Here is a 26,487-nt window from a genome sequence, read left to right as displayed (position 1 = left end):
GTGCCAGTACATCAAACCCACAGACAGCACTTTAAATGACCAACGATGAGGACAATATTTCTATTACAAGGTTATTTCCAAACACATAAATAAATAATAACTTTACTCGACCTGCAACTAACTTTTCATCGATTGATCATTTAGTCTGTGAAATGTTGAAAAACAGTGGGAAACTGGCATTCATAATTCCTCAAAGGCCACAGAAATATCTTCAATATGCTTATTTAGTCTGTTCTGAGTAAAAGTCTAAACCTGACAGTTGAATATGGAGAAAAAAACAACAACACATTGTCACATTTGAGAAGCTGGAAACAGAGAATGTAGTTTCTGCTTGTTAAAAGACAGAAACTATGAATTAATTGTTAAATTTGTACTAATCATTGATGACAATCGTCAAATGCCACAAATAATAGGCTATTAAAACCCAATCCTGGGTTCCAGGAGTTTTAACGCAAGACTTTACACAGCGCTTGATGCATTTTTAACGTCTGCCACTCTAATTAATTGTCTCTCGTATCCATATGGGCTGGCAGCCCTCTGGTGCACGAGGATGTCTGCATCTCTCCGCCTGTTAATTGGCCTCAAACAACATCTGCTCCTGTTTTAAGTGATGCTCGGCTTGGCCTGGCTGCCCTCGTCTGAGGTGCCCGCAGCTCCTTCATCTCTCTAATGATCTCCCGATTGTCCATTTTGTCTGCAGCTTCTTTACCTTCTGCAGGTCATTACTGGAGACACAGTGGGGAATAAAGATTTGCAAGAGGATAAGTGAAAGTTCTCTACAAGGAGTTATGGTGTCCAATTGAACCTTAAACTAAACCTCGTCTCATTTGCAGCAAATAAAAACAGCTCAACAGACGGCAGAGAATCTAGTCTACGACTGACATATTTCTTCCTAAAGCCTAAATGTGTCTCAGTGTAACGTAACGCTAATAAATGGAATTACTCGGTAGATTGTGCCAGAAACTGCAAGCCTCACAGAAATGGATGATGGCACTCCAGGCCTCAAAGCAGCTGCTTTCCACTGATAGCAGTGAAGCAGCCAATATGACGCGTTGGAATAAAATTAGCATTCACTGCAGAGAGTAAATTACTTCACATGTATAGATCTCATGCAGCGGGTTGTAAAGCCGCACAGAAGCAGAGATTCTTCACGATATATACTATGACTGATCAAAATGTTTATTTTAGCTTCTGACCAAATACCTGCAAAGCTTACGGTATTCCCATCAGCCCCGGCTGTGGCCGCAGACTCTTGTTTGGTTTAAAATGTACTTCTTGTCATGTCTATTTTGGATTTTATTCCGATTTTTGTTGTACATTGATTTTGTAAATGAAATCAAGAAAATGTAAAAAAAATACAAAATAAACTTTTCCTACATTTAAAAAAAAATACACACATGCAGACAACACAACTTAATTATAAATGATAGGCAATGCAGCAAAGGTCTCTAACTTGAATCAAACTGGGTATGTTGTGAATACTGGTTTATGCATCTTAACCATATGACGACCACAATGCCCCAAATAAGGGATTTTCAAGCAGACAAACAAGCAGAAAGCCCACCCATATATATATATATATATATATATATATATATATATATATATATATATATATATTGATTCATGTGTGTATTAACACAATACAGTATCTTTTTTACGGAGTGAACATCATCTTCTCGCCCCCACCCCCCATGACTTCAACGTTTCCAAGTGAGGCTTTTTAAACTCACACAGATTCAACAAACTGTGTCACTGACATCAGTGTTTCCAGGCTGAAAGTGAAGCTATACTCTAAATTGGCCCGCCCCTCAGATATATATCACACTTTCCAGTCCCATGGTGAGGTGATGGATTATGCAAAAGAAGTAAAAAAAAAAAATCCAAACGAAATACGAGACATTCCTCAGAGCCTCTGTGGCCAGTTAGCTGCTCAGTTTCCGGGCATTTCCATATTCTCTTGTGAAAGAAAAGTGAAAGAACGCACAACTGAAGCCAAGGAAACCTTGCTCCAGTCTGCTGGCCCGACACTCCTCTCCGGGCGCGCATCCCACCGCACGGAAAACTGGGGATTCCAGGTCACACTTTCGCCATGGGAGATTAGCTCACCACTCACACACACAGCTCCGTATTTTTCTGGGAATAATTACAGAGTTTTGTGTAATGCCTCGGTATCTGCTATTTCTCATTCTTTATGGGGAAGCTGTAGCGCCCCCAGCAGGCCAACGTTTGCGCTCACCACATGATATATCATATGATATAGATACAGCATATACACACATAATTTGGTGCAGATATTCATGGCTTTGAATTGCTTTTAGGGAATATGACAAACTATTTAAATGTAAATGACAGTTAGCGGATTTTATATACATATTTATCAGCCGTCTGCAAATGATTATTGATCATAGGAATTGTACTGTAATGCAGTGTGTGCCACATACTTCCAAAATACTTTTCTGTGCATTTCATTGGCTCTCGGCTAAGTTTACTACCCACAGTAGTGGCTACTACCACTGCTGCGTCACGGCAAGCAGGTACGCCTGCAGAACAAACGGGGGAATGAAATCGGGGCCTGCTGTCATCAATTAGCCGAGTTTCCGTGAGGAGTGTCTGGGACCGGCCCCTCAGTCTGTCAGACGGAGTCCCATCCGGCCGGTTCTCCGTGCTCCACATTCCATCCTGAGCGGAATTACGTTCCGCCCCATTTCAGACGTAAAACGGCGGTTTGGAGCTCCATATTGGAAACATGTGAGAGGAGCGTCATAGAAAGAGTGCCGTCTCACGGCAGCCGAGGTCCTCTCAAGGTCAGCACCGGCTACAGTTGCATGGACGGTCCTCTGTGAGTCAAAATCTCTGGTTTTAACTCATTAATTCCTCATGCTTAGTTTGAGCGCAGTAATTAAAACACAAACACATGTTGCCAGTTATGCTCCGCCACACTGAAGGGCTTGTTTTCATGCAAACACCTTACACATGAGGCTTAGACTGTCCGATGTAGAGTATCAGCAGCTGGTCCTACACTAATCCACTCAGTTAAATTAAAGCTTACTCAGTTGAGCAGTACATGTTGATTGAGCATAATGCAGCCGGCAAAACCCGATCGTGTTAATAAAATAAAGTCGTCCGCGCAGCTTTTCTTCTCTGAGACAAAGTCCAGCTTCAAATGCAGAAGCTGGACCCTCCGAAGTCCACATTTTCGAGACCGAATATGTCATAATGGGCCCAAAAGGCTTGGTCCCTTCTCAAGAGAAAAGCAGCCTTCTTTTAGCTTTAATGTCTTTAATTACACAACCGGTGCATCAGTTGCAGCCCTGAGCATCACATCAGTTGCTTAATCCAACATTTAAATCAGGAAACTTTACATGAGCGTGTTGTTTTAAGCTGGTGTTTGTGACCTGGCAGCAAATGTGTATATTAGGGTGGAAACAATTCTCAATCAATTAGACAACTCGCAGAACAATAATTAGCAACTATTTTGTAATTATGCAAGTAAAAATCATCAAACATCCCTCGTTCCATCATCTACATTTAGGCCTCCTGATGGGCCCTATCACCATTTTATTATATTTCATAAGCAAAACTATTAATCCCGTAATCAAGAAAATAATCAGCATCATTATCTGACATTATTTGCAAGTTATACACTCTGAAAAAGTTCAGATTAGTTTCAGTCTGTGTGAGGCCAGAAGGTGTCCTTCATGAAGGTGGTACAGGTTCAGCCTGCTCATATATTCATAGTCATATATTCATATAGTCATATATTACAATGTACATTAAAGCTGCAACTAGGCCTGCAAATAATGATATATTTTCATCATTATCGTTGATTATTGATTAATTTGTTGTCGGAACATTTTGGTCCAATGAGCTTCTGTCTTGGATTTGGGAACATTTCTGAAAATTAAATCTAAAAAATGTACACGCCATGAAAACTTTATTTCTGCGCCTTGAGGGCGTTGAAACATTTTCTCTCTGCATTGAAATAGTATATTTATGTATTCATGAGTATGTATGTGTGTGTGTGTGTGCTTGTTTGTGAGAGTAAAAGTGTAACGTGGCCATCTAGTGGTACAACTCAATTAGGGAGGACCATCTTTAACTGCAGTGCTGGAAAATTGTGTTGAGATTCAAAACAAACAAAAAAATCCATATTTTTTTTTTGCATTGTTCTATTGATGAAACTGTGTAATAGAGACCCAATAAATGCACAAGGGAGTCTACAAAAAAAACCTCTGCTGAATGACAAAATTAATGATGCATAGGACGGTATGAAAATGCATGGATCATCAAATTTACCATCTCAAGTAATACCTGTCAGAAGAAGCCCGCCCACATTTTCCTCTGACTGCATTTCATTACACCAAACAGCCACAGTGGTTTCATCGTCATAGTACACAGCTTTTAATGCCAGGCATTAAAACACAAAGGACACATGAAATAAACCAGCAGAGCCCAATAAAGTGGAGCTGTCAGCCGAGCCTGTGCTTGCAGTGTGAACCCTCTGCATTCAACAACATTACAAGCTCGTGTCCCGGAATAAATATGAAATAAAAGATTTATCGTGTCTGGCGGCGGGAACAGAGCTCTGCAGAAAAACTGTCAAGCCAGCGCAGCTGAAATGTTTCAGCTAAATCCTGCAGCACTCAGGATGGGTTCAGGATAGAGATCAAGAGAGAGGGAACGCTGATCAACATTGAGGGGAGGAAAGCTGGCAGGCGTCCACTGATCCATTTAGTCTAGTGCTTTGAAGCAACACTGACATTTTGAGTGAAGTTATGCATTAAGTGAGACACCGGCACAAATCAATTATTCATACGGCATAACCCATCGGGAAACAATCACAATCAAGCACATTTAATCACGTCAGTCTCCACATGCTCGGCTTCATCAGCCTCTCCTAATCTCTCTCACGCACGCTCTCTCCTCTAACCCTTGTGACAAATCGGCATCGGAGCCTCACAACTCACATATGGAAGCTGTGCTCTCCGGCGATGGCCCAGCCCACAGCACGGCATGAAGGGGACCAGGGCGGGTGGGAGCGGACGGTCGTCTCACAGACTCCCCGTCGGGCAGCGGCATCCGCTCAGCCTCGGTCCATGCCGGCGGACTTGGCCCACCGGGCTGCGGACCGCCAAGAGACGCAGAGGAGACGACGAGGGCGAGAGGAGATCCTTTACGGAGGAGTGAGCAGAGGGAGCAGAGGACTGACGGATCCACACCAGCCCCCTACTTCGGTCCGCCCGCCCCCCACGTGTACGCCAAAGACCCCCCTCCCCCCGACTCAGAAACTCTCTGGATTCATAAAGTCGGATTCCAATGCCCCCCTCCTCCTCCTCTTCATCTTCGACCCGTCTCCAGACTGTTGCAGCAGAGTGTCAGCGGGCTCCCGGCGAGGTGCGGGTCTGAGCCGAGTGTTTACCCCACCCCGAAAATCTGTAACCGCTCCAGCAGATCCTCTGGGCTGCCAAATCCTCTGCAGTGCTGCTGTGCTGTGGCAGAGAGGTACAGTTGCAGGCTGGCACGCTGGTTCAATTGCTGGTGGATTTAGACACACTTATCATAATCACACACACACACACACACAGACGCACACACAAGTTCCTTCTCAGCTTGTGAAGGAGGTGGAGTTCTGAGTGTCCTTTATTGACCGCTGTCCCTTGCTTCCTAATGAAAGACGCCGCCTCTAAGCTCTCCGCCTCCTTTCATCCAAGGTTCAGTCTGCTTTAAAAGCTTGACACACACACACACGCACACACACACGCATACGCACACTCTTCTTGAAAAATTGCCTCCCTTTTCTTTCCTCAGATTTTTATTGTCTCATCACTCTTTCTCTATTTTCTTCTCTGTGTTTTGCACTCTTCCTTTGCATTGCGTTACCCTTCATACTTCACTCTGTGCGAGTGGCTGGGACAGCGGCTAAGACGACTACTGGTTCTTGTTACACAGAGTGTGTGTCCTGTGCAGAGAGCCGAGCGGCAGAGCAAAACCTGCCTGCGATGCAGCGGGAAGTCACTCCGCACAGTTAAGTCCTGCCGAGTGCGAGTGCAGGGACGGCGTGATCGCTATACTTCCTGTCACACACCTCCGCTCCACTCCTGCCCGTCCCCCGCTGCGTTCAGGTGATTGAGTCCAGACTGACTAGCAGCCCGACCGCTGCGTCGTAACTGCTGTGTCAGCATAAGCGCACGCATTCTGCCTCTCTGCCTCAGTGTTGCGATAAGAGATGCACGTGGCGATGGCCTGCAGAGGTGATATTCAGACACACGACGTGACTGTGGACGTGTTTCTGAATCTTATCTGGCACACAGCATGGGCGGTGGACTGAATTTCAATGATTTAAAAATGGCCTTGGCTTTGAAATGCCCTGCAAATAATTCATCAATTCGAGACGTTTGTGAAAAGCTAGGAATACTAGCTTAATAGCAGACATTCCTCGAAATTAAAAAGAGGTTTGTGATAGATGTTAATCAGCAGGCATTCAAGTAAACTCATTATGGCTTTTAATGAACACAAGATGCATCAACTCAGTTTGGTTGCGTTTAATTTGGAGCCTGCTTCAACTTGGTTCAAGAGCATTTGCCTTCAATTTGACTAGATGGTACAGTTTAGTCAAACCGTTGGTAATCTCTCCACAAGCATTCAGTTTATTCTACAAGAGTAAAGTTCTGCTCATATTCATTAAGCCCAAAGTTGTTGTTACTGAAAATGTAAAGTAGTACTTTACATATAATATTTTAAATGAATGACTCTTGCTTGCTACTTTCATTGGAAAACAGTTGGCAACACTTTGCTGTTTTGGTTTTTGATTGGATCGTTTCTAAAATATAGCGTGCTCTCTCAACGCTATAGCTTTAAGATGACATGTTTTGGTGTCTCTTTCCATAATTCCCACTTTGTCATTATTCATTGCAGCATAATTGACATTGTGCTCCATCTGAATATTGTGCAGAGCTGCGTCTAAAACTTGTTTCACAAAGAAAAGGGCAGCTTGTCTCATCTGCTGCAACACACACTCGATCAGTGTTGTTCCTCCGTATGAGGAACCGCAGAGTGGCTGTAGTTTGGCATCAGCAAAATAACAACATGATTTCTGCTGTCAGACAGAGCTGTATGGAGATAAAACACACACTCAACTATAGTTGAGTGTGTTTTTAAACTCTAAACTCAGCTACAATTTGGTTCTGGTGGTTTCCTTAACTAGTCAAATAGATCAAAGAGTCAAATGAATGTCTAATTCTTTGAACATTCAAGTTAAATTCCTAGATCTTAAATGGTAACGCCACCGACAAGACACATCAAAAGTCTGTTTCCAGGTCTTTTATTATACTTCTCCTTATGTGACAATAGTTGTGTAATGTGTTTTGTGGCTGCGGAGGAAGCTGCACCAAATCTAATAAATTGCCTCACGTGATGTCACTTGAGTCAGCATTAGTTGCAGCTCAAGACTGCAAGTTTGAAATGAAAAACGTTACCAGACAAGACACTGGCAGATTTTGTTACCTTTGGACAGAGCTAGACGAGCTGTTCCTCCCCGAATCCACATTTCACAGGAGATTTATTTGGATTTATTCAAGTGGATTCAATACTGATGAAAAGCAGATGAGTTTTACCTGCAGTGTAATGCAGCAGGACAAAGAAATATGTTGCGTTTCATATTTTGATATTTTTGACAACACAAACAGGCAGCATGCTGGACTCCTGTGCAGATGGTGAGTGTTTCCTGTTGTGAAGCATTGCTCATCAGTTATAGTATCAGAAGAGCAGCAACATGCATCTCCTGCTCCGGTCTGACAGACAATCAGCACAACATAAATCTGGCACCGCCTTTCATCAACAGTGAAGCTTCTTCAGTTCGCCGCCGATAATTCACTGGCTGACACGATTCAGCTGTGATGAAAGGGCATCATTATAGACAGAGAGAGGTGCACCTTAAAGGGAATCCTATCTAGCAGGTCATTTGTCAGAGCCCGTCCCCCTTTGAGTCATCACTCAAATTCATACAGAAAAATGCTATCTAAAATATTGGTTCATTTAAGTTCATTGTGCACCTTTAAAATTAATTTACCCCCAAAAACTGCATCCCTTTTTGCCATTACATCAGATTAGCGCGTAAACAAAAACATTATTCACAAGCAGATCGAAACGCGCTGTGATGAAGCAATTAATAAACGAGAAAGACGATGACATATACTGTATATTCTTCTCCCAAGTCTCCCTCACTATACCCAGAAGATTAACTCAATCCATCACAGAGGGAACAGACACCTGATGATGAGAGCAAACTTTAATGAGGATGAGCTAATTAAATGCATCCATCTTATGATTACTGTTTAAAAATGCAGTAGTGTGAAGAAGTCCAGAATGTTTACTTTCCCAGTACACCGTTTAGGATGTGGTGGGCCTTTTGTAGTTTATGAATAGAGCTGAAGCAATCGCTAATCGTTAGACATCTTCAAAGGGAAAGTGTCACAAATTACCACCTTGCAGCTTCTAAACTGTCTTCGTCTTGGTAATGAACAGAAAATCTTACATTTTTGGACTGTTGGAAGGACCAAACAAGGATTTTGAAGATGTCACCTTCGACTTCAAGAAATTGTGACCTAATTATGAAAACAAGAGACGGAATAATTGATAACAACATTTAGTCGTAGCTCTAACTATGAACAAAACAACCGCATAAATAAGATCTCCAGCAGCACTCTTATGCATTTTATAGCACGGCTTTCAAAGAAGAGAGAATGTTGAGCAGCACTTCTCTGCTCAGTGGTTTAGACATCTGCATCTATCTTTATAACTTAATATGCTGTCCGAAGGAACATTTTAATGGACATTATGTAAATGGAGACTTTGAAGGCGCATAACAACAGCAGGAAGCATTGGATTTGTCCACTCGGGGGGTAGAATCTCCACATAGTGCCAAATTAATTTAGCCTCTGCTGTAACACAGCAGGGTGGCTGTGAGGCTGAGAAACTTGGATTCAGGTCCTTGTGAATGTCAGGCATCCACTGCTGTCACTTTGAGCAAAACATTTGCCCTTTTTATGTACTGTTTAGGTCTTTTTCACTCTTGCTTTTTACTCACGAAATATATTTCAAACATGTAATAACCTCATAGGTGGTATTAATGCGAAATCTTATGGACAATTACAGATTTGAATACACTGATAATGTAACGAATCCCAAGTTAAATACCGGCATTCATTCATTTTGCCACTAGGTGGCGACCTGGTGCTTCTATGACGTCTGACTGAGCAGCAGTGGTTTCAACATTTCCAGGATTTAACCCCCATGCATCATGAATGCAGTTTGGTGCCAGAAAACACACATGAGCCATATGTGTTTTCATATGTCATAGTTTTCCGAGATATTCCTGGAGGCTCTCTAGAAATATCTTGGAAAACTACGAACGTACGTTGCTCAAAATTCAGGAAAGGGTTTGCATGGGTTGACGTTACACTTGACGTTTCCAAGATTCCCAGTGGCAGCTTCCCCATGGCACTAGTATCTGTGACTTAAGAAGTCCAGGGTTGCCAGATCTGATAAGTATCAGAGCCATAAACAAGCTCTTCCATTCTATCCATTGAGGAGAGAAAACATGATCTGATGATGACAAAGGAATAATGCCGGCAATCAGGGAGAGAGCTGTGAGGACTTTCCTGCCCTCACCACGCCCTCTCAGGCAGCACTTCCATCACCAAATCCATTTCTGCAGCCCAGAATGTACAGACGGAGCAGACACAGAGGGTCGGACTGCAACAATGTGCCATGGAAAAGCTGCAGCAGTCGGAGAGACACGGTTATATATGGAGGTGGAGGCGATCCAGAGCCTGGTGCAACCATTTACATAAACAGTGCGAGTGTGGGAAGCAGCAGGAGGTTAATTATGACATAATACTCTGTGAGTTATGCAAACCACAGTTTGAACTACTGGATACAAAAAAATCCTCATTGTTACGGTTTATTTTTTTCTAATGCAGCAAAAGTCTCATTCAAGTTGTCCTCCCCTGATCCCCCAAACTCTTTTTTGACAGGCGCTTTGATATCAGATCGGTTCAGGCCTTTTATCACCTGTTTTTCTTTGTTTCAATTCGCTCCCTTCAAACGTATGCTTTTCTTTACCTGGTACCTGTCAGTTACATGAAACACTTTTGAAGCCTGGTGTCTATAACCGCATTTTAAATCTAATATCTCCACAAGCGCCGGAGGGCAAACTGACATCCTCAAGGGGAGCTCATCAGTCTCTCAGCCATAAAGGAAAAAGAAGAAGTTGATCAAACTTTCATTATTAGAGATCCAGCCTGACAGAATAAATGATGCTTGCAAAGCCTGTGTCTTTTTTTAAATTCACTACTTAGGACAAACTTTTGCAGGCTTGCTTTCAAGCGTCCTCCCCTCCCCCCTCTTGTGTTTAATCCTGTTGTTTGCTCTTTGTTTCTAACTCTCTATGAAGCACTTTGTAAACTGTGTATTAGAGAAGCGCTATTTAAAGAAACTTTATTATTATTCAGGGGCATGGGGGGCTGGATCGTTTCCCAGGATGCATTAGACACAAGGCAGACTGTCTAAACACACCGCGAGTCTGCAGATGAACAATCACTCCCATTTACACCGATAGACGGTGTTGAGTTTCCAATGTGATCAGAAAATAAAGCACTATGTTGTGCAAACTGTGAGATCACTGCATTGTTATCGGTAAACAAGCTCATCCTAACCTTAGTTCAACCACTCATATCGGTACGTTAAATAGCTTAGCTTAGCCAGTTTAGCTTAACTTAGCAGAAAGGCTGGAAACAGCTAGCCTGGCTTTTTTCAGGCGAGCACATCTAAAAACATTCTAAATATGAAGCTAAAGCCAGCTTAGTTTAGCTTAGCATAAAGGCTGGAAACAGCTAGCCTGGCTCTTTTCAGGCGAGCACATCTAAACGCACGCTACTTAACACGTTGCATCTTGTTTGTTTGATCAAAAAGAGTATAAATAACAGTTTATGCTGGTTTATGTGCTGGACTATTTCTTCGCTAAACAATAGTCAGTAAAACTGCAAATACTGCAAACACTTCATATTTGCTGAAATGTAGGTATTAATCTTCTCATCACTCAAAAAAGCGAGGAAGCGTATTTCCTAAAAAGGTCAGACGTATTCCTTTAAATACGCCTGAGGTGGTCAAACAGGTGTCAGCTTTCATTTGCTGGATGCTGAAACATCTGTTTTTCAGCCTCATGAGACGTATATCTCGGGACTGTAAAAGGAAAGCCAAGCAGAGCGCTAAAAACAATGATCGAGAGGACATGATCCTAATCTTGATACTTTTTATGAGCATCTGTAGCCACTCTGCAGATGCTAATAAAAGTGAGACATCAACCTGATTGTTTAAGTTCAAGTCTCCTTCCTGCTCAATGGACAGCTGAGCTCCGGTTCAACACTGACCTCGCTACTCCCACGGCTGAGCAGTTGGGTCTGGCCCGGACCTCCACCCTTCCCAGCCTCCTCCATACTCCCCCGGGCATCAGGCCACGACCACAGGGAACGTCTCTCATCCTTTTCTCTCTCTATCAACCTACTCGCTGTCTGCCCTCTGCCCTCAGCAGCATGAGTAATTCTGTCTTTTAGGAGCCGTTTATACGCTTTTACAGGAGAGACGCTTCTTATGACGATAGGATCGGCGGTGGATCGATCGCACGGTGACCTCGACAGGCCTCAGCGGTTCTTAGGACGCCTACAGGAATGCCAGGACTATGAGGCACAACAACACCACCGGGTCAGAAAGGACGGAGAGCAAACGATAACAATCTGAATCTTAAATCCTTCTTTAGAAAACCAGCAGCTTCTACTGTTGACAGTGAGGAGAGAAAGGATAACACAAAGAGAAGCGAGGCCCAAATGACAGGCTGATGAATAGGCAGTGAGATCACCACACGAAAGGTTGGCTTCATTCTTTCCCTCAGTTAAGCGATCGAAATGTTACGTCCTCATCCTTCTGGGAAAAGTGAAAATGATCAAAGGCAGCATGATTGAGCATAGAGTGTGAGGGAAATACAGCCAGATGAAAACGGCTGTTATGATAACGCAAATGAAAAACAGTATTTACGTTGTTATCCAAACAGAGGAGAAGTTACTGGAAGGTCTGCTATTTCTGAGGCCCTCTGGCGGCAAATATCTAAAAGAGGGTATTTGTGCTCGGCATGCGAGGGCCTCACTGACCCTGAAACACATTACTCCTCCACTCTCACCACATCCCTCCACTGTCTCTTACTTTAACGGCCTGTGTCGTTTCTGTGGGATGTGGTGTTACGCGGCAGAATGACGCTCACTCTCGGCCTAATTGAGTTTATCTGCGATGACTCAGACTGGAAAGGGGAACTCCTCATTCGGGGACAGGACTGTGGGAATGGGCATGAGCTCCCACGGGTGGTGGCAAGAATCAGACAATTTCTCACCAAGCACATCCCGCTGAGCTGAGGATGAGCAGCTCATTCAGAAGCTCCTCCGTTGGCCTCGAGACGAAGCAGACGGCACGCCAGGAGGCTCCTATCTCCTCCGGGTTCCCAGACAAGGCCATGTACGCCTCCTCCAAAAAAGGCAGAAACATTTAGGCAGGGGCGCGCATCCTTAACCCGGCCCGTCCTGTCCCTCGCAGGTCCGCTGAACAAATACCAGACACATGGAGTGTGTACCTCGCGGGGTCTGCTTTATAACAGGCCGCCGTGTCACTGCTGAGGATGCAGCGCGGACGAGAGGCCTCCACTTAACATACTGTACCCAACAATGTTTACAGAGGGCTCTCACCGCAATGCACATCTCATCGCTGATGGATGATGATGACTGAGGAAGGCTCTTATGCCAGTTTGCATTTACCGTCAGGGATTAACACACTTAGGCATGTGACATTCCTGAATGATGCAACTGTAGCCAGGACATTGTGTTGTTCCTGTGTGGTGCACAGAATGATCAGATACCCTTGGACCTGTTCAAAAAAAATTACAACCCCTAAGCCACTTCTGCAACCCAAAGTTTAAATGTTTCAGAGTAGGCAACTGTCGGCCTTACCTGGCGCACGAGGCTGTTGGTCGTGGTGTCGGAGGAGGTGCTGCCATCTGAACCTTTAAATCGGCCTTTTCTTCGAGCTCCTTTGCCTTGAGACTACAGAGAGTATGAGAGGGAAGCGTGGAACTGTTAGAAGAGCTCCACGTCCTTTCCGCCTTTTTTTTATATATTGTTTGCATGTTCATATACGTACATTGAAACTGTTTTTTTTTAGTTCCTCCTGTGAATACTGGTCTACAAGAGCTCTCCTCCTGACACTCATCCAATGTAAGAGATAATGTAAAATGTCAGAAGATAGTAAAAAATTTAAAAAAGAGCAGTTTCCTAAGAATCCAAGGTGACGTCTTCAGATGTCGTGTTTTGTCGGACAAGCAGTCCAAAAACCCAAAGACACAGTTTACAGTGAAAACAGAGAACCAGGGGATATTTGCCTTTTTTCTTTTTTTTGCAAATCAGGAAACTAGAGTATATCGATAATTGTCATTTTTCCAGCAGAAATGCCATAAAATATGTTTGAGGAATCTTTAATATCATGGTAAACTGAATATCTTTGGAGTGTTTTTTGGACCAAATATATTTAAAAAGAAAGGCATTTCTAAACAACTATGTATCAGTAACTCAACAGGAACTAATCATTTTTCTGTCAATGTGCAAATTGACTGTTTCAGCCCCCAGTGCACACGTGGGCATGCAAGCTTTGCTTTAACAAAGGTTTGAAAAAAATGTGCTGCTGTCCTCTTGTCGGCAAAGAGCCTCACTGTTACTTCAATTAGTTAAGTACGGCTTTCAGCGTTTTATTTGAAGTGTAATATTATGACAGGTATCATAAAAACAATGGTAATTATGTGGGTGGTCTCTAATACGCAAGCTGATACGATGAGGGCCTGGAAAACGAATGCACTCAGCTCAAGTGTCCATGCAGCATGTGTTGCTAGTGGCAACTGAAAAACAGAAATTCATCTAAAATCTGCCTTTCGTTCCAGCCCGTTCCCCTGAGGTGTGTTAATCACGCATATAAAAGAGATATTCGGTTTCTTAGGAGCCGATCATGTCGAACAGTTTGAAATTCTGGAGAAACAGGATGAGGTATGATTAATAAGCCAAATACAAATTGCACAATGCATGTTGGATACGTACTTTACTGCACGGTTAAGACCTCTGTAATATTATACCTGAGGCTGTACTTAGTAACAAGTACATTTACGCAAATATCATTTTAAGGTACGTTAGCTTTTATATATTTATGCTAGTTTATTATCCTATTCTACAACATTTCGGAGGGGGAATATTGCACTTTTTATCCGACAGTTACGTTGGTTTTTCATTCAAAACATCTGACCAGTTATTGAAATATGACTTTAGATTTTTAGTTAGACTTTAAACCACCCAACAGCAACAGTATATTTGTTGCAATTAGATTTACTCGAGCAGCTACAACATTGAAAAGCTGCTTAAATACAAATGCATGAATACAAAAATAGCCCACTATGTAACAACAAGAAATTCTATGTTTATGCTATTAGTAAACTTTGGTAAGTAGGACAGTTTTAAAGAAGTATTTTTCACATTGTGGTAATAAAATACGTTTACATAAGTTAAGGGTGAAAATACTTATACCACTGACCTTTCTTTATCTAGAAATGTAAAAAAAAATGATGTGAAAAACGTTTCTGCTTTTTGAAGTGCTGAGAATAAACACGTTATATACCTGGATAAAAAGATGCCGACACGGCAACACAAAGTCACATTTTAAGACAGCAGTTTCAACGACATTTTTTTAATTAAAAAAAAAATCAATTCGCGAGGTGATGTCCTCGAGGCTCACTGACGTCATCAGGACGTGATCTAAGCCAGCGGCCGCCAATAGGAGCGCGGAAGGGGACAGGTGAGCGAAAGTTGACCTGCTTCTTAATTAAGATACCTTTTTGACAACTGTGACAACCATAATTTAAATTGTAATTCACTTACTTGTAACCTCGGGTGTTCCAGCGAGTCCATGTGTTTGTCCAGCGGTGCTGCAGCTGCTCTGTTTTTTGGAGAATTATTGACGACCATTACGCCACTTGATTAAATAGTCCCCTCTCGGTTGGGACAGGTGCCGAGCGGTTGTGTCCGAAATGAAGGGTCAACAGCATTTTTCTTTTTTCCTTTCTTTTCTTTTCTTTTTAAATCAGTTTAACGAGAGGAAAAAGCGAGGAAGCGCCGCTGCAGCTGAACCGGCACCGCCAATCTTCAAGTTTGAGACAGGAGGGCTTGAAGGAGGGGCTTGAGCGGAAGAGGTTTGAGAAAGCAGCTTTCTTTTCTTTTCTTCCCCTCTCTCTAGTTCAGATGATGGTGATGATGATTTGAATTCTGGGATGTTATAGCCTGCAGCAGCACAGAGCCTCCTTCATCAGTGCCCTCCTACTGTACTAAACCCACACTGGCTGCTCCATGCGCCCTCATCCAACGCCAACACCTCTGCCTTCTCTCTGCAAAAAAGGATGAATAACAGCTGGCAAGCGGAGAATATGAAAAATACTAAATAAAAGATGCACTTTTTTTTTTTACATTAGAGGTAAGAAAAAAAGTGTAGGGAATCATTCCCTCTACCACATTTGTTAGAAATAATATATAAATGGAAATAGTCATGCAGCTAAAAACAAGGACAACAAAACTGAACCAAGTATTTTGTGCGGAAATGGATATAATGCATATAAAAAGCATCAATAAACAGCAACATGCAATGTCTTGATACAAGTCGAATTATTTCTATATTGTAAAAAGGAGTTTTAAGTGTGCTGGACTGCATATTGAGGGATACATGTAATAGACATGATACATTATATCCCTTATTATACATGTAGGTACATATGTATAGTACGTTGATATTTGCAATATATATATATATATATATATATATATATATATATATATATATATATATATATATATATATGTTTATGTTAATAACAGTTAAAAAATATATCATTTATTTTAATAATGTACCACTTAAAGGAAGATTGTAAGGCTCAAAGCCAGGCTGTTACCATGCCGTTGTTATTATTAGCTGTGACTGACTGTAGGCTTTGAATTTCAATGACACTGAAGTCAAGGTAGTTTTAGTGAAAACATTCGCTACTGCGCTGACTGTTGAAGCCAAATATAGTGAAGTGAATATTCTACATGTAGATTTAAAGAGTTCTGGCTGTATGCAAACTGGGACACTTAGATTTTGAATAGATTAATTAAGTACTAAGGCAAGTATGTATGTTCAGTATTGTTACAATTTACCTATTCCTTGTTTGGTCTATAAAACATTAAAAAGCAAAGTCTTGTTTTATCGGAAGCAAAACATAAAAACAAGAATATATTCAGTATACAATAATATAAAACAGACAAAAGCAGCAGATCTTCACATTTGAACGGCTGCAACCACCAACAAAATTGCCTTTTTTTGCTTGATTAAGCAAATGTATCGATTACTTAATCACCATTAATTAACTAATGGTTTCAGCTCTATACATAATTGGTCAGTTTACAATAGATGTGTATATGAGAAGACATTTACTAAGACAGTACTGTCACAGGTTTAGCTGTTCTGTTCAGGTGAGTTCCCCACAGAGGTGAAGGACAGGTATCTTACTTAGTGGTTCTCAAATGGGGGTACGTGATATATATATATATATATATATATATATATATATATATATATATATATATATATATATATTTATATATATTTAAAATTAGCATCTATTCAAAAATCCTGTAAAAACAAATATTAAATTTAAAAAAAAGTGTAAGTTCATCAACATAATTGTATATTTGCTATATTAATACAGACACTGATGGGACAGGACTCTTTTTTTTTCAACCAAAAATGCTTTGCACTGGTGAGAGGGTACTTGGCTGTGAAACATATTTCACATGGGGTCCATCACGGAAAAAAGGTTGAGAACCACTGACTTAGAGCATCTGATGTAATGGAACAGACACATGTTGTGATGCACATCCCTGTATACAGCAGCAAATCCACTGAAATGAGACGAATCAAACTAAATACTCCTGCACCCCTTCCTCAGACAAGTTTCTACCACACACAGCTCTAAAGTTGTGTTATTTATTATTGCCCTCTAGTGGTTGCATGTGCGTTTGCATTTTAAAGGGCCACCCCACTGATGTAACTCATCACAGTCAGATTGCTGGTCATTGCTATTATACTATTCAGCCTCTGGAAACAGTTTTATGAGGCCTTCTGTGGCTCTGGAGGAAGCTTTTCCAAAGTCTGACAATTAAACCTTGATGATGTCATACTGTAGTGATGTCACCAGGCTTATCTGAGTTGGATTGGAGGACATTTTTAACAAAAAGCTGGTGCATGGTCTAATGAAAGATACTATCGGGTTGCATTATGGGAAATGTAGGATCCAGTGTTTTGGGGACCCCAGGATATTCATAAGAATGAATCTCTCTCTTGCAAGTTACCCCACTTGATAACATCACACTATTAAATAGATCTACTACCACTTTAAAATACCAATTTTTTAGTGGAGATATTTAGAAACTCAGCTGAGCTTTTTACGTAAAAAGAAATAATGTGTCAAGATTGTGAATACAACTAAAGTGCCACAATCCCAGGTGTTTTTCCGTGATAACAATAAGAGGTGCAAAATATGATTTAATTCAGATCCTTACTAATAAAAGGGAAAACACTTTTATATTTCTTTTATTTGTCTCTCTCTCTTGGAGGCCCCAATGACCCCAACTCCCCAACTGCACTCCTCTTCTGACAGGTCTCTGATGAGCATGTGAGGATACTCAGTGTTCACACCAACATGTTCCAGATAAAAAGCCCTTCCTTCCTTCATCCCAGCAGCAGTTGCCTTGAAAAGATGCACACATGCCAAAAGAATACCCTCTTTGGTGCAAAAGAGCAGATTCTCACACACACACACACACGCACGCACGCACGCACGCACGCACGCACGCACGCACGCACGCACGCACGCACGCACACACCAGTAGGCCTGAAGCTTTCCTGGAAATGCCAAAGTGGTTGGCATTTCCAAAATAACAGCAAATTTGCTAGAATAAGATAAAATCCAACAGACTTCCTTCTATTGTTTGAACATTTCTCTGGAAGCCACAAGAATTGGTGTCAGCTTTTTCTGGCGCTGTAGGCACATAATCAAATGACACTGTCAACACAACTGACTTTGCACTTTGATAGTAAGCTTGGAATGGAAAATTAACATAATCGCCATGCAAATTGTGCGATGAAACTAATCCCCAACACAAATAAGGAAATGTATTTGACAGCTGTTTGTTTAAATTTTACAGAAATATGTCACTGCTGAGAGCACCAGAATTTAATCACAGCAAGCTGATTAAAAACAACAAAATCTTCTCGTAAACCCACTCATTCTTTCAATATCACAGATCCAATTTTATGAACAAATAAGTTGATTACTGCATTTAATTTATCTGATTGTACTGATGTATTCGTCATATTCTCTTCTGCCTCCACCTCCTCCTGCAGGCCCACTCTGGCCGCTAAAGAGCGTGTGCGCTGTGTGGGCCGGATCGCTCCGGAGTTTCTGTCTTGAACAGCGAGCATTAGTCATCCAGGTTGGTGGATGAAGAGAACAAGTAGCTCAGGTGGGTGGAAGTGCCCTCATATTGGATCACAGAGAGGCCTCAAAAACAAAGAACAATGCCTCTGAGATGAGAAGCTCAAAGAGAGCAACGTTTCTCTCAACAGGAATTCAGAAATAAATGTATTTTAGGGAAGCTTATGCTGCACAAAGAGGGGTTAGTCGATTCTTTGCTCCGAGTCTCTCATCAAGCCAATCAGGTTTTACTTAGTAAGTATTTGCGTAACTTTCTATTAATTTCTATAGCAATGTCGGCAAGTTTCCTGCGCTATTTTATATTGGTACATATATCCAGGAACATATTTAATATTTCCTCAGCATAAATGGTTAAAGACGTGTATTTACGAGTCACAGAGGGTGCAATGCAAATCTCTTTCTGTGAGTCATCAATTGATGAAAGAGCAATACTAAATCACCACACCATCATGTAAATTTCATCAGAATTTATTGATTGGAAATGTACTAAATGAACACTTGCCTCCATTTTTCTGATCATAAATCAAAGTGTCACAGCTCTTTTAAGAAACCTCAAGTCAGCCAGTATAATAAAGCGTTTCTCATTTCAATATACCTGACACACGGCACAGAATCCTGGACATGGACATGGACACTTTTCCCAATCAGTGTAAAGTCACTGACGTCAAATACATGAAACCAAAACAAGTAGATTTACAATACTTTATATTTTGCTTGTGAAGAATTACTTTGATTGATTTGATTGTCTGAGGCGACGTACATATTTGACAGAACAATAAATGTTTGTATCTGAAAAATAAGGTCATTATTAGAGTTTAAACTACTTAGTGTTTAGATACCTAACATACAAAAATAAATCATCAAGTATAAAAAAATTAGAGGATTCATACAGCTAACGTACATTTACCATCCAGTGCTGCGACTACATCATGAAATACTCACTCGGTGACCAATAATGACGTGTTATAACATCTTGGTTGCACACACAAGTCCACATTAGTTTCGACTCAACCCTCTTTGAAGAGATTTACGCCACGACTCACGTAAACGGCATTTAGAATTTGAGTTTGTGTTCAAAGAGCGCGAGGACCAGAAGACAGGTCCAACCCATCAACAGGCCGAGGTTCTGCAGGAAGAACATGAGGAGAGGCTTGTCGGACTTCACTCGAGTCATCTCCGGAAGCTGAAAGAAAGACAGAGATGAAGAGTGAAACTTAAATAATAACAGTTTTGATCAAAAATATTGCGTAGAAAGAGGATTATTTCTTTCAAGAAAAGGCTGGGAATTGTTCTATATTTTCTGTTATTGTCAATAAATCCCGTGCAAAGACCAAAACCAATGATGTGGTAGTTCATCTCTTCATAATGAAGAAACATCTTAAATAGGAGTAACAATTGTTTTTGTTGGTTAGCTGCACATTCATACACATTTGATGCTTTAGTGCAGAGTAAGCGTACTTCCTAGATCAAACCTCCTTGATGGTATGTTACCTCTTTTTTATTTTTTGCAGGAGTCAGTCAAGTTTGGATTCATACTAACATTTGGACACTTGGAGTGGCAGCAACTTGGCAATTCAACCATTTAGTTGCAACACTTGATGTTCAGGTGTACAACTGATTCAGGTTCGTGGGAAACTGGAACGTAGAGGGTTATTGTCTTCGCAATTCTATTTGTGTCTTTGTTCTTGGATTATCAATTTATATTTTATCAGATTAGCTGAGCTACTCCACATTCTTTACATGTGTCCCCTGCAGAAATATTCAAAATATACTACAGCGACTACACTAGTTCATCCCGTGTCCAGCGTTGCACAGATTGAGACAATATCAACTATTTTGATTGGCTCTAGTTATCAAAAGTCAAACCACTGCAGGACAGACACTTTTCCAATAGCTGTGAAGAAGGCAAGGGCTTTCAATCAAACTGTGCACATGTAGGTCAAGTGCAAGTTAAACTGTCAGTGTCTTTGCGATGATGCAACTGCAAGGAACAGGAAATGCAGCTAAAACAAAGACTGAGGGAAAGTACTTATAAATGGGTGAAGGCAGTAACATTTAGCGATACAGTACATGTGGGTCTCAACAACATTTTTTTTTAATGGGATTTGTTGACAATAACTGAAATGTGGAGTATCCGCAGCCTTGTTCTTTAATAAGGCTCCTTTACCATTTCGACCAGGGACAAATAGAGGAAAATCCCAGCAGTAACGGCAAAGATCCACCGCTGAACTTCCATCTCTGAGGACACGAACAGTCCGATGTAGAGTCCAATGAAGGCCGTCAGACCGCTGAGAAAGTTCATCAGCACAGCCCTCTTCACTGAGAGTCCAGAGCTCAACAACACTGCAAAGTCCCCTTGGAGACAGAAAGCAGAACAAAAAGTGTCAAGCTCGGCCAAAAAACAACAAAAGCGCTCCCAAAGTGAGTAACCGCCACCTCTCACCCATCTCGTGCGGGATCTCGTGGCACAGGATGGCCACGGTGGTCGCCATGCCGGTCTCGATCGAAGAAGAGAAGGCCGCTCCGACAACCAGGCCATCTGCAAAGTTATGAAGGCTGTCTCCCACGATTACCATCACCGCCAGCAGAGGAACCCCTTGTCCTGGGAACACAAAAGGGAGTTTGTGTCGCCAAAGCTCGTCCTCAGACCGTGAGAAATGCTCTGTCATGCCAGGCGACTAATTACAAAGTGCTTTGCATTCATCTGTGTTGTGCAGCTCATGTTTGATGACCTTACTCTGGTGTGGAAGGCTCCGGGTGTCAACGTGTTCAGGAGATGCTTCTGTGCACTCCAAGTCATCCACTGCTCCCTGCAGGATACAGAGAATTATTTACAGCAATAAACTCTTCTTCTTTTTTTTTAAACCTTTGACTCCAATTTGAGAAATCAAGAGTGGTTCTCAAAGTTACATGGAGGGAGACAAATTCACCCATAAAGGATATTTGTATGTAACAGAGATGGTTGGAAAATAGGTCTATTTCCACGTGAGTGACCTGTCTTTGTGTCCGAAATGGTCTAGTTTTCAAGTGTGCATTCAACACGGTCATGAAGAGCTTTCTGAATGATTCAATACTTCTCATTCTGCAACATCCTACATGCCCTGTTCCTTCACTCCCTCCCACACCACTCTTCATTGCCTGTTATATAAAAGCAGCGCAGGACAATTGATTTCTGTGAATTCTCAGTCAGGGTTTTGAATTTGAACATGGATTCAACGGATTCATTTCAAGTGTGATTGACGATCGATTTGCTATTGTTTTATGCCGTTTATGTGTGCAGACCAAAGATTGTGCTGTAATTGAAAGGTTGTTCTCCTATCGACAGGGTTCTCTAGCTAATCTCCACTGTTTATAACAAGTGCATTAGTGCTTCCTTGATGCTTAGCTGGAGGAGTAGCGTGGGAGTGAATGAAAATATATTCACTTCAATAACTCCGCAGAGGAAACACAATATTCAACCATACTCAACAGTTGCTTCTTGTTTTATGGGAGTGAAGGATAGTTTTATTGCATTAGGAATTCAACCTAAAGTTTTTAATTGCAGTGGAGAACATGTTGCCATATGATTGAATTTAAATGGTATTATATATACCAGATACAGTAAGCCACCTGAAATTTTTAAATTTCACGAAAAAACAAGTTCGAAAGCAGGCAGAGAATTTGGAAAAAGACGGATAATTGCAACAGATAAATGGGAGAAACATCCTGCTCCTGTCATTCCAAGTAGCAGTGGTGTAGTGTGACAGCAAACCTCACTAAACCTACTGAAAAAAAGATAGACAACAGTGCTCTATCTAAACTTGTGGCACAGCACAGGTTTCATCATCTACAATTACAGGATGACTTTTATGAGAAAATAACTATAACGATATAACCGTACTTCTTTATACTTAATGTGTTTTTCTTCTCACAGCTATGAGGCACTGTTTTAATATCTTGCTGTTTAACTTCCAGTAACTGCCTTGTCATGTTCCCTGCATCTCCTCTAACAAATACACAACAGGAATGATGACGGGAATCAGGTGTTCCTGCCAAGAACAATGTTTCTGGGTTGTGAGAGACTCACCAGCTGTATGGTGGAGATGGACTTGCACTTCTGTGACTGGCCATTGCAGTGGAGCTCTAAGGGAAGGTCACTATGACCCTGCAGACAAAAGAAAGTCCACTGTTGCTCAACAATCAGCTCTGCATAAACTTGCTTGTTCATGGAAAACTACAAGTTCTGGTGAGATAAAGAAAATCAGCCCCTTGACACACTACGGGTTGAGTTTGAGAAATAATCTGTCGTTAAATTGATGAGGGCTGTAAAAACAAAACGCTTACATGAGAAGGAATGAAAATGGAAAAGATCCTTTCCATGAGGAAAAAGCCGTAGATCCCTGCGATCATGCCCAGAATCCTCCACAGATACTCTTTTTCTTCCGGAAAGTGTTCAGCATCATGACTGTGAGTGTCATCGTGGAGGCCAAGGATCTCCAAAGGAGAAAACAAGGGAGGAAAACAATTATACATTTACTCCACAGTCAACACAGAGCTTCTTTACACATGTATGAAGCTTGCCTCACAAGCTGATGCAGTGGCTCTGTGTTCTATACCTGTTCTATACCTGTGGTATGAGGTGCAGGAGTGCATCTCCCGAGAGGGTTCCCACTGCTAAGCCCACAAACAGCTGCAGGACGAGTGCGTAGGTTTCCTGGCAGGAGTTGAAGAAGATCAAGCAGATACCGAGCGTGGAGCCCACCGTGATGAGCAGGACGGCCGCCGTGCCGTAGCCGTACTCTGCAAGGAGCAGAGAGCAGCACAGTTTTTCCCTGTCCAGATATTCAGATTAAAAATGTTGGCTGATAATATCATGAAATAAAGGAAAACACCGCTCTGGAGATCAGGCTTACTAGGACAATATTTTCATTGTTGTATGTATTTTTTGTCTTTTATATTCATAAACCAAAGATCATCACTGCTTGGTTAAGTATCAGATCAGTTGCATATGTGCATCTGTGTGCATCTCTGTCTGTCCACGGCTAATCTCATATTCTGCTGCATCAAACTGCATAATATTTCGGGTGCCCAGTTTTGACTGCATGCTGAAGGACCTCTCGTAGTTGCGTTGACTCCCACTTTCTCAAAACCCTTTTTAATACCTGCTTTATGCTGCCACTGGCTGACTCCTCACTCACTACTCTTAACTAGACCCTGCAGCTAGTGATATCACAGCTGAGTGCATTGTCGACACCCCCCTTTTATTAGTGACTGAGGGGAAATGTCTTACTCTCAAGAGCAGTGGGCAGAGATCCTCTTCTCTTCTGCTCTGCAGACTTGCAGGCATTGCCTAGCAACTGCTGAATAATGGCAGGACACATTTGTCTGAAGTGCTCCTTGGAAATTGGCAAATGAGGATTCAGAGCAAAAATATCCAGCAGCTGATTGGCTGAAAAACAGACCTGTTTAGATTCAAAGGAAGAGACACATTTATGGATGAGTAGGAGGCTCATTAAATCAAGCTGTACAGTAACTGCATGCAGGTTACAGCAATGCTATCATGCTTCTTGTGATTCTCTGTGCAGGAAATCAAACATTTGTCTCAGCCTCACCTGTGCCCAGTCCCTGCTTATTCCACCTGCTGCATGGTTGCAACCACCCGGCGGAGGCCCGGTCCCTGTCTGTGAACTCCGCCTCTTCCTGTTATGAGAGTGTGATGCTCCTTCCCGTCCGACTCCCAGCTGATGAAGCAACTCCTCTAAAGCTGAGGAAATACATCACTGCATCATGATCCTGTGCTCCAGGAGATTGAATAATAGAGCTAAAGAAAAGTTCTTAAAACTAACAGGGGACTTTAATACAGCACTATTTAGCAGGTAAAGACTTAGTTAGAGACCAAAAACCGAGCTAAAAGAGAATTGTCAGGAGGCCAGAATTTCACCTGACTCCAAATGAATGCCAATGTTGCTCCGTACCTGTTGGATGTTCAATTGCTGGCTAACTGCTCGACAGTGTTGTGTTTATTGCTTGTTCCAGCTGCCCCAAGTGGCACAACATTCAGTTATTGTAAGTTTACATAACACATAAAATGGTAATAAGATCCAATTGCAGTGTTTTTTATGAAGCTGTGATTAAGGAGGAATCTCCTCATACCAGCAGAGGACAACATGACCTACATACCTGAGATAAAAAAAAAGAAGCAAATGTCAGTTTCAATGTGCATAGCAAGCCAACTGTGCTCTTGAACTGACCTATTATCTGCAGGTCACTCGTGCAATTTAGGGATTGAAAGATGTAGTCGGTAAAGAAAGCAGGAGACGGGAGGCTCCTCCGCCTGAAACAGTGGCCTTGCAGGATATGGCTGATGATGGCAGCAGCCAGTTTGGGCACAGAGGAAACATCAGCACCTGGATTTTCTTGTACGTTCACATCCTCAAGGAGGTGAGCTGCATCAATACACTGTGGGATCAAAGGTTAAATGATCATATCCGGAGGTGCACCTTTCTGAGACGGGATAGTATTCTCCGATAAAAAGGCCTCACTTGCAAATCAGATGAGGCGTCTTGATTGGGGGGGTCGTAGTGCTGATTGATGAGCTGTAGAATACTTTCTGTTTCTCTGGATGATAAGAAGAGGTCATCCTCACCCGGGTGCAGATTGGTGAGGGCCAAAAGGTAGAACTGATAGTTCCCAAATGATGAGGAGGAGGACGAGGAAAGGGAGGCGGCATTTGACACACACAGGTCTTGCAAGTTAATTAGGTAGTACAGCAGAACAGTGGAGATCCGCTGGTAGTCCTCCTCTGTGAGGTAAGCCTTCCCATCATCCTCTAGCACAGAGAGAGCTATGTCTGGTGTCAGGCACTGTAAGAAGAACAGGTAGAAAATAAGGGAAAGATTAATTTTAAGCATAGAAAGTTGGAGAAAGGTCATGTGAGTGTTGATTGAGAAGAAGTCCGCTTGATAAACGGCCTATTTTCTTCTGCACACACTGTACTCTGCTTCCCAGATAAACGGCATCTTCGTGCTGCTGTTTGTGCCCAATTAGACTCACACACAAAAATACAGAAGGCTAAGAGAGAGCAGACTATTCACCAAGAAATTACAAAAACTAGAGAGTTTCTCTCTTAATTTCTAAACTCACTTTCAAGGCTAAACACGCACATAATCCTATTGTCAGCCCGCCTGCACAAACATGTGAAGTGTCTCAAATTGAGGGATGTCTAAAGCCACTCAGCATGAATGCCCCATAGAGGGTCAAGGATTTAAGCCTCCACATTCACTCACATTCCAGCCATAACAACCATGTTTCTTGGAGCCAGCAGGCATGAGTGGGATGCACACGTAATAACTACTTAGCATATGGATGTAAAAGTTGTTTTATACGGTAAAAATAAGACTTACCTTGTCACAGACATCCTGAGAGGTGCCAGTCCGCTCTGCACAGTGCACCTCCTGGAGGAGCTTGGTGATCAGGATACCGGTGTGGTTCTTTTGGAGCTGTGGCTTTTCGTCGGTACCGAGGGGCAGATCCAAGGCCCTGAGAACCTCCTGCAGGTACCCTGGCCCCTGCCCTCTCACCTCCAGCTGGCAAAGAATCAGCAGCAGAAGCAAAGTGGGAGCACTGCCCCTGAACTGCATGTTCCTACCAGGGCTGTCTGACTCCCTCAAGTTCCCAGGACTGCCTTCGAGCTTGAGAAAAAAAGATGATGGACACAAACAAGTGGCTTGAGAGAGAAATTTGAATCAAGGTGAACAACAGGAGGGAGCTGAAAGGATTCCAGAAAAGAAGAGCTGTGGGAGGCGTGCTCTGGTGGAGGACAGGAGGGCTTACAGTGCCGATCAGTC

The 26,487-nt window shown here is 42.1% G+C and overlaps 2 protein-coding genes across 2 annotated transcripts in view; both read right to left on the bottom strand.

Annotated features, from left to right (window-relative positions):
* The window catches only part of LOC306750458 (voltage-dependent L-type calcium channel subunit beta-1-like), a gene marked incomplete at its 5' end in the record, with an annotated part of 55,407 nt that extends 40,303 nt beyond the window's left edge, over positions 1-15,104 (bottom strand). The window contains 2 exons of the mRNA XM_079233881.1: positions 13,053-13,145; positions 15,018-15,104. Coding sequence (XP_079090007.1) covers positions 13,053-13,145; positions 15,018-15,104 — 180 coding nt within the window. The remainder of the gene's footprint in view (positions 1-13,052; positions 13,146-15,017) is intronic.
* A 4,611-nt stretch (positions 15,105-19,715) lies between these two features.
* LOC306750767 (zinc transporter ZIP12-like) lies at positions 19,716-26,280 on the bottom strand (the record flags this gene model as incomplete). The annotated part of the gene is made up of 12 exons (XM_079234240.1): positions 19,716-19,844; positions 20,829-21,016; positions 21,105-21,263; positions 21,399-21,471; positions 22,728-22,805; positions 22,985-23,134; positions 23,268-23,440; positions 23,931-24,102; positions 24,253-24,404; positions 24,892-25,099; positions 25,183-25,503; positions 26,044-26,280. 12 exons carry the CDS (start codon positions 26,278-26,280, stop codon positions 19,716-19,718), a joined length of 2,040 nt encoding a protein of 679 aa, XP_079090366.1.
* Between the last annotated feature and the right edge of the window lie 207 nt (positions 26,281-26,487).

This window comes from Taurulus bubalis (genome assembly GCF_910589615.1).
Source record: "Taurulus bubalis genome assembly, chromosome: 18".
Classification (NCBI taxonomy): domain Eukaryota; kingdom Metazoa; phylum Chordata; class Actinopteri; order Perciformes; family Cottidae; genus Taurulus; species Taurulus bubalis.
This window is presented reverse-complemented; position numbering and strand designations above follow the sequence as displayed.